The sequence below is a fragment of the Phymastichus coffea genome, unplaced genomic scaffold, assembly GCF_024137745.1.
Source record: "Phymastichus coffea isolate CEN01 unplaced genomic scaffold, Cenicafe_Pcof_1.1 PCOF00076, whole genome shotgun sequence".
NCBI classification, from domain to species: domain Eukaryota; kingdom Metazoa; phylum Arthropoda; class Insecta; order Hymenoptera; family Eulophidae; genus Phymastichus; species Phymastichus coffea.
This window is the reverse complement of record NW_026706887.1, coordinates 89,600-98,413: the sequence shown is the minus strand read 5'-3', so window position 1 is coordinate 98,413 and position 8,814 is coordinate 89,600. Positions and strand designations below refer to the sequence as shown.

Sequence of the window (8,814 nt, the reverse complement as noted above, 5' to 3'; positions counted from 1 at the left end):
ATCGTGCTTAGAAAATCTATTTTCTTGCAATTTGTATATACTACATTAATAAAAAACGAGGGTATTTGGCAAAAAATTGGCCTTAAATACAAAAAATGAGCGATTTTTGAATGATAAAAATTAGATGCTATTTGTGCGTGGTTTGAACAATTTTATACATAGCTATTTGAAATTTTCGTCAGTTAAACTTGAAGATTGAAGAAATACTAGGAAAAAAATCATTCCGTAATATATTGATAAAAAATTTATAGTGTCTCTATCATGACGGAATTGATGATATTTCATTGTTTCGGTGAATGAAGTGAAATCAGGGTTGTCTTATAATTTTCAACACTACAGTACGCTGATCCACTTGCTAAGGGCCAATAGGCTTTCCAAAATTAGTGTGTAAAGAATACCATAATCTCAAATAAATTTTATTTATTTTGATAGAAATGATAAAATTATCGGTCCCCTTGTTGCTAGAAAAGGTATACTTCAAGGCTATACGTATCTAGTCCAAGAGTCTATAGCATCAATGTTAACCAACTAATCTACATATAAATTATCTACGAATATCTTCTGTTTGCGAATGATATTACCTTAATATCTACTTCAAACAATCCCAAAACGGCATTGGAAATACTGGAACGAAATCTCAAGAGAGTCAACCTTTTTCTGAAGAAAATAGGTTTCTGGCTCTCTTTAGAAAAGAAACAAAAGTTGTCGTACATACCAATAAAATTAATAACTTTTTAAATCTATTACAATACAGGTATCTACTCGGATATCTGTCTCCAGCAACGCTAACTTTTTACGACTTACCCTTGACAAAAATCTGTCATAGTTTAATTATCTAAACCATGTTAGAGAGAAACCTTCACTAGGCGGTCACCTTAGGTCACTTTTACTTATCTACAAAACTATCATTTCAGCATCCATTCACTACGGCTTTTTTGCATTCCTACCAAAATGTCAACCTTTATAAAAAAAGTTGGTGTTATATAAAGAAGAGTAATCAGGTTCGGTCTTGGTCTCGGAAATTCCAAACCTGACCATATTACTTATACTGAATCTGATATCCACTCCATATCATTAAGACAAAGGAAGCTTGTTTACAGCTATAAACTACGTTCATTTTCGATCAACAATCATCTTGCAATAGCAGCCATAAAGAATTTCGTTTACTGATTGAAGAATACTTTTCTCAAATATATTCTTAACTTTCCTCTACTCACTGCTTACCTCAAACTAAGTCTCATTTCAAAAGAAAATGTACTGATCCGATCCTACCATGTTTTATCAGATGGAAGTTCAGCAGACAATAATCCGACAGTAGACAAAGGATACGTCATAGCCAAGGCAGAGAACTCAACTGATGAATTCAATGTAATTTCATGAAACTCTGAACTCGTATATCTCCTTTCTTAAATGGATTGAAAAAAAAAATTACGATAGAAAAAAATGAAAAAAATTTTGTTCTTAAAAGGGAATTGCAATAGTAGATACTTATTTTTCTTGAAAAAATAAGCATTATTTCTCTAAGGAGTTTTTTTCTACTGTGTACACATTCGAAGATAGACGAACTTGAAATAAAGAATGATTTAAAAAATGAAATCAGCATAACTTTAGATCTTTGATTCCAGCAAAATAGAATTATTCTCAGCTTGACGGAGAAACGCTTGCTATCGTTTATTTAGTAGATCATTTCTACCATTATTTATTTGGCAGGCGTTTCAAGCTTATTACTGACAATCAACCATTAGCTAAAATTTTTCATCAACATGCAGATATTCCACGTATAACATGGGCAAGATTATAACAGTATGTCGCATTTTTATTAGGACTGGACTACGAGGTTGTGTTTAAGAAAGGCATCGATAATGCCAATGCTGATTGTCTATCAAGAGCATCGATTCCTTTCAGTTCTTATATGAATGGAGTTATCAACGATGAGGCTAATTTGTTTTGTGAAAAAGCAATCTTGATCATTTGAGCACTTAATATTACATTTGAATCAATTCGCAATGAAATTCTAGGATCAAAAATATCTATTAGAAAATAGAAAAAAGAAAAAATAGATAATATGTACTTTAAAAGAAAAATTTTTCACATTTAAAATAGTTATATTTTTATAATTATTCAACCAACTGCATTATATACAGAATTTATCGTGTTCTCGTTAAATAAAATAACATCATTAAATTCAGCGGTTCGAAATTCATAACATTGACTACATATTGTGTTTTGTATGTTACTTCTCCGCTTCTCATGATACGCAGTAACAGAATCGTCGCGAGTTCCCGGATTTTGAAATTTGAAACTTATCGCTGCCGCGCCGACGGATGTCGGTACATCTGCTCTCTATATATAGCTATGCTCGGCGCAGCAATCTTGAAATTTTCAGCTCATTTATTTACCATTTTTGCAAACGTTATTTTTAAGCCTTTATGCATTGTAATGTATGATTTTTTATGTACAATTTTTCCCTTTATACGATGATCTGCTTATTTTTTCCCGAAATCCAGTCATTGCCGAGTAAATCGCGAAAATTGCATTTAAATTTTCCATTTTTCCTAATTTTCCTCGGACTTAGAGAAAAAATAATTCCATATTTGGATTCCTGAGGGTCTAAAACCCCTTGACAACAAATTAGCTATAATTTCCACGACAATGTTTTAAATCAGACCCAATAGAGGGCTCTATATATTTGTTTAGACTAATTGGCAGATTGTCTAAATTCGTGGTACAGTACTGAGTACAGGTATACATAACCTAGAAGAATATCTTAGTTTGAGAATTTGTAATTTGATTGTGTTTAATGTGTACTAATGTACACGTGAACGCACTAATTAAAAACAATGCAATTTATTTATTGAATGAAGACAACTAATTATACTACATCAAGCTTCAAATATTTTCATTTTTTCTTAAGAAACATGTGAAATGATTTAAACATAACTAAAAAAAGGCGTTCATTTATGAATTATGTTGAAAATATTTAAGTAAATCGTTATTTTAACAACTGTAGCAATGACTAGTAAAGGCCTGTCAAATAGTATAATATCTTTGTCTGATGAAGATGATATATTTCCAAAAAGAAATCAAAAAGCAAAAAAACATATTATAAGTGATTCAGATGATAGCGATGTACCTTCTTCTCCTATTAAACATTCAAATTTAAAAAATGATGAACTAAAAACTTCAGTTTCTTCACCACGTAAAGAATGGGTTGGACCAGACTTCAAGTTAAACTTGAAACCATTAGGCTTTGATAAAAACTTAGAAAAGTGGATTGAAGTTATCAAAAATGATCCAATTATTTCATCTGGTGTTACTCATGTAAGTTTTCATATATACATTAGAATATTCTGTTATTCTTATTTCTAAATAATCAACAATTTTGTTTGTAGGTGAAAAAGGATATATTAGAGCAAGAAAAATCTCATCTTAAAAATGTACATATTGAAATCTTGGAGAAATTCTATTCAGCTATAAACAATATACCAAAACCAATTCTTTCCAAGTTTCCTCAATTTGATCAAGAAACATTTCAAAAACTAAAAATTCTGCATCACAGAGTAAAGGCAAAAATAACGCAAACTGAAAAAAAATTACAAAACTTAAATGTTGCTTATGATAATGAAGTGAATGATAGCTTTAACAGTCATAAAACTGTGATAAATACTAATAAAATTTTCAATGATATATCAGTCAAACATAAGGAAAGCAATTTTAATGATTGGTCACATTTGTTGAAAAGTCATTCCTCTGAATCAAATATGGTAGTTGATAACAATAATGATTTAAAGAATTCTAATACAATACATGATTTAGATTCTACTTTTGAACAATCTATCAGCTCATTAGAGATTTGTGATTCTCCATTAAATACAAAGAAAATTAATTCAGAAAAGCCAACTACACCAATACAAATTAAAAGAAAAAACCAATTTCAGTTAAAAGTTCCAGTCAAAGCTACATTATCTCCAGAAATGTCTAAAAAATTGGAAGTAATGTTGGAAAAAAGCAATAGATCTAACACAGACCATAATGTAGATAAATCATTTATGAGTAAAGGAAATAGCAGTAATGTTAATAAAATTAGTACTTTAAATCTTGTTTCGCAAGGTATAAGTAATACAATATCTGAAAAATTAAATCCTCAAAATATTAGTAAGACCTATCAAAATATTGCTGCAGATAAGAGAACTGTTTTTGAAGACTCTTGGAATGATTGCGAGAAGACTTTTGGTAAAATATACTTAAAATTCGTTAAATAGTTTGTTAATAGGCAATAAATATCTACATAAGTAACAAGAACTGAATATATGTATTTTTACAGAGATTGATGAGCCAAATTCTACAAATACTAATGCATTTTACTGCAATCAAAATTTGAAGCCAAAAATTTCCAAGAGCAACAAAATTGAAGCTAATGTTACAACTCCACATTGCTTAAATATATCATCAGAGTCTGATTGCACCCTGAATGATAGTTGGTCTGGTAACAAAACTAATGCAGAAAAGAGTACAAGTAAATCAGAAATGAATGATTTAGAAGGTAAATTTATGGGAAGTGTACAAAATGATGGGTTTAGCAAAGAACTGAACAGTGACAATTATCCTCACTCTTTAGAAATGATGAAGGCAAGTGTAAATTTTTATCTTTTCTAATTTAAAAAAAAATAATAGAAAAATATCCATTCATGTAATTTTTCAGTTATTTAGACAAAAGTTTGGACTCTACAATTTTAGACCAAATCAACTTCCAGCAATAAATGCAGCTGTTTTAGGATTTGATTGTTTTGTTTTAATGCCGACTGGTGGAGGAAAGTCTTTGTGCTATCAACTACCAGCATTACTTACTCGTGGTATAACCATTGTTGTATCACCTTTGAAAAGTTTAATTTTGGACCAAACTCAAAAACTAAATTCTTTGGATGTAAAAATGCATTTATTGTAAACTTGATTATGCTTTGTAACATGTAGCTAAAGTATAATTTATTTAGATTCCAGCAGCTCATATGTCTGGTGATCTAACGGATGAACAGTCTGATACGATTTACAGAGAACTTTCTAAAAAAGAACCAATTTTGAAACTTCTATATGTAACTCCAGAAAAGCTATCTGCTTCTCAAAAGTTATGCAATGCTCTTACAGTTCTTTATCAAAGAGGACAGCTTGGAAGATTTGTTATTGACGAAGCACATTGCGTAAGTCAGTGGGGTCACGATTTCCGCCCAGACTATAAAAAGTTACGTGTTTTACGTGAAAAATATCCTGATGTGCCTACTATGGCATTAACCGCTACAGCTACTCCAAGAATAAGAACTGATATACTACATCAGCTAGGCATGAAATCACCAAAATGGTTTGTTATCTGAATGCAAAGCTTTCACAATACATTCTATGCTTGTAAATTTAAATATTAAATTAATTATATCATATCTTAGGTTTATTTCGAGTTTCAATAGACCAAATTTGAGATACAGTATTATTGCCAAAAAGGGAAAGAATTCCTCAGATGAAGTAATTGGGATGATAAAAGCTAAATTCAAAGATGATTGTGGAATTGTTTACTGTATTTCTAGAAAAGATTGTGATAGTTATGCAGATCAAATGAAAGTCAATGGAATTAAAGCAATGAGTTATCATGCAGGACTCTCTGACACACAAAGAACAAACATTCAAAGCAGATGGATATCTGAGCAGGTACATAAATAAAAGTACTTACATGTACATCAGTATTCTTCATTCCTCTGGTTCTAGATTGTTTTTTAATTTAGGATAATATATTGCTATAAATAATTCAATAAATTTATTCCTCTGGTTGTAGATTAAAGTTGTTTGTGCAACAATAGCTTTTGGAATGGGAATTGATAAGCCTAATGTTCGATTTGTAATCCATGCTGCTCTTCCAAAATCAATAGAAGGATACTATCAAGAAAGTGGCAGAGCTGGACGTGACTCAGAAAATGCCGAGTGTATCTTATTTTACAACTATGCTGATATGTATAGACATAGAAAAATGATAGAAATGGATTCGTCAAATAGGGAAGCTCAAAAAACCCACAAAGACAACCTTTTTAAAATGGTAACTTTCTGTGAAAATACTGCTGATTGCCGTAGGGCACTCCAATTGAATTATTTTGGCGAAATATTTGATAGAAAAAACTGTACAGCTAATAAACAAACTGCATGTGATAATTGCCGAAATCAGGTAAAGCTTTTAAAATAATTTTTATGATTGACTTGTATGGAAAAGAAATAAACACTTTTTTTAACTTATTAGGGGCAATTTGATATTATAGATGTTACTGAAGATGCTAAAGCGTTAGTAACACTTGTCAGAGATTTCAATAAAAATAGAGGCAGAATTACTGTGTTACAAATTGTTGATGTTTACAAAGGTTGTGATTTGAAAAAAATTAGAGATGCAGGTATGCACACGACTATATCAATCTTATCAAAAATAATGTACAACGAAATAAAAATGTTCAAATATCACTGTCACTCCAATTAAAGATAACAAAAATTATTACACTTTGAAGGGCAAAACAAACATAAGTTTTTTGGAAAGGGAAAATTGTGGACTAAAACTGACATAGAAAGATTATTACATAAACTGGTGATTGAAAATTATTTGTCTGAAAGTATGTACATAAATAATGAAATTACGTGTGCTTATCTTGGTCTTGGAGCTAATGCTATGGAGTTAATGACTTCAAATAATGTAAAGGTATGATAAAATCTTAATATTATTTTTTAAATTTATAATTTCATCATAAAAATCATATCCCTTTTTTCTTAGATTAATTTGAAAATGAATAATAACAAAGAGAAACCTACCGCAATTGCCACTGTTTCTAATGTGTCAGTTCCAGATGATAAAGCATTAAAAGATTTACAACAACGTTGTTATATGGAATTAGCTGAAATTATCAATGGAATAGCTGGTGCTTTAGATGTCTCTGCAAATTCTATAATGAATATGGTAGCACTTCGAGCAATGAGCCAACAATTACCAGAAAATGAAGAAGCAATGTTGAAAATACCTCACGTTACAAAAGCTAATTTTGATAAATATGGCAGAGCTTTGCTAGATATTACTCAGAAATACGCTGCAGAAACAAAAGGTAAATGAAATCAAGCTTTGGTTAAGAAGATTCAAATAAAATAATTATGATTATTTACAATTATTCAAAAACGAAATATATAATTTTATCCTTTTATTCTTTTTAGCACTATTAAAAGAATACAAAAAAGTCAAAGCTATAGCAACTGCAAGTGTAGCTGCAAGTTATAACAGCAGTTTACAAGATGATGATTGGATGGAATCTGTAGCTTCTGTAAAAAGAGGAGTCAAAAGACATATAACACGAGGAAAATCTCGTGGTTCCACTAAAAAATTTAAACGTTCTGGTAGTGCAAAAGGAGCTTCAAGGTAAGAATATTGATGTTCTATTTTCTTGATCATACATACTGTTCTGTAATAGTATAAGTATATTAAAGCTAAGCTAAAGCTATATCAGCTTTTTACTTATATAGGCAGAGTTCATCAACGAGTAAGAGGGGTAAAACTACATCTACCAGAGGTAGAGGTGCATCATCGGCTAGTAGTGCTGGCCCTGGACTTGTTGAATTTTCACAAAAAAAACAGTTTCTGAATCATCCTCAGCGTTACGTTTCACTATTATAACTACCATTTTTCAAAGAATTCAATATTACCATTAATTTCATTTTTATTTTTTTAGGAAGTAGTGTAATCTAATTAATTTTTCATCTTAATTTCTTAGGAAAAAATTTGGAAAATTAAGTGTTCTACTAATATTGTTTAAGTTCTTATTTATAAAATCTAGATTGATATATTATGTAAGATTTCTATTTATACTGACAGTACAAATAACTTTCAAAGCTGCCATTTTGCCATGATTATTGTAGTAAATAGAGTTTTTATACAATTGCTATTTAATAAGTATATTTATTTTGCAAGTGTTTTAAGCGCGATAAGGATTTGTGTTCAATGTTTATTGTAAATATGTAATAATTATTATGAAATAGCACTCGTATTTGTACAATATAAATCGTAAAAAAACGTTGACAATCGGAATAATAAAATATTTTTTCATTATAATAATATTTGATATATTTCTTTTTATTAAATTCTGGACAAATTATCTTCTAAGCTGCCGTTTAATTACTCAATTTCGAAAACACATTTCATTGACACGGTGCATGTACAATTACTAAAGAAACCAAAAGAGAGAATTTAGATTAGTATACGTACACTTTGGAACTGTGATTTTTACAGACAACTCTGCATAACAAACTTTGTCTGCGGTAAGCGTAGTACTTTTGAGCGCATTCGAATAAACACTCGTTAACGCGCGAAGCTTTAGCCTTTGTTTTCGCATACTGGAGAATCTTCTTCCGAACAAGGACAGTCCTCTAAACTCGTTGGTGATTTTGCGTTGGTTATTACGACTAATGCTAAAACTAAGACAACTATGGAGCTGATATCTACTTTCACTTAAATCTATATTAGAACATTCTACTTAAAACTGCTTTAGAAGTTTTCGATGTTACAATTATAAAAATATTAATATGTATTTACAACCCCATTGAAAAGTCGTAATTAATTATGATTTTATAGACACACACAATTGAAAATCTGGATGTCAGCAAAATGGCTTAGGTTATTCAAAGGATTTTACGTTTGAAATAAAGTTTGCGGGGAAATTTATAGCATGAAAACTTGCTCGATTTATCGAAATAAAATTTATTGCCAGCAGGCATGCAAAATCTTAACTTTCAAGTTCTTTTATAGACTGA

General features: G+C 30.1%; 1 protein-coding gene across 1 annotated transcript; it reads left to right on the top strand.

Moving 5' to 3' along the window:
- The first annotated feature begins 2,772 nt into the window (after positions 1–2,772).
- Positions 2,773–8,096, top strand: LOC131668276 (recQ-like DNA helicase Blm). Its single transcript, XM_058942323.1, has 12 exons — positions 2,773–3,321; positions 3,393–4,233; positions 4,325–4,629; positions 4,703–4,924; positions 4,992–5,353; positions 5,436–5,694; positions 5,819–6,202; positions 6,275–6,422; positions 6,534–6,721; positions 6,794–7,118; positions 7,225–7,426; positions 7,531–8,096. The coding sequence occupies exons 1-12, from the start codon at positions 3,013–3,015 to the stop codon at positions 7,679–7,681; spliced, it is 3,696 nt and encodes a 1,231-aa protein (XP_058798306.1). The 5' UTR covers positions 2,773–3,012; the 3' UTR covers positions 7,682–8,096.
- The last annotated feature ends 718 nt before the right edge of the window (positions 8,097–8,814 follow it).

Bases quoted from the DNA above. Each gene is read 5' to 3' on its own strand.
- LOC131668276 (XM_058942323.1), top strand. From the start codon at position 3,013: ATGACTAGTAAAGGCCTGTCAAATAGTATAATATCTTTGTCTGATGAA. The intron at 5,695-5,818 runs GTACATAAATAA...CTCTGGTTGTAG, and splicing joins GCAGATGGATATCTGAGCAG to ATTAAAGTTGTTTGTGCAAC. The intron at 7,427-7,530 runs GTAAGAATATTG...TTACTTATATAG, and splicing joins AGTGCAAAAGGAGCTTCAAG to GCAGAGTTCATCAACGAGTA.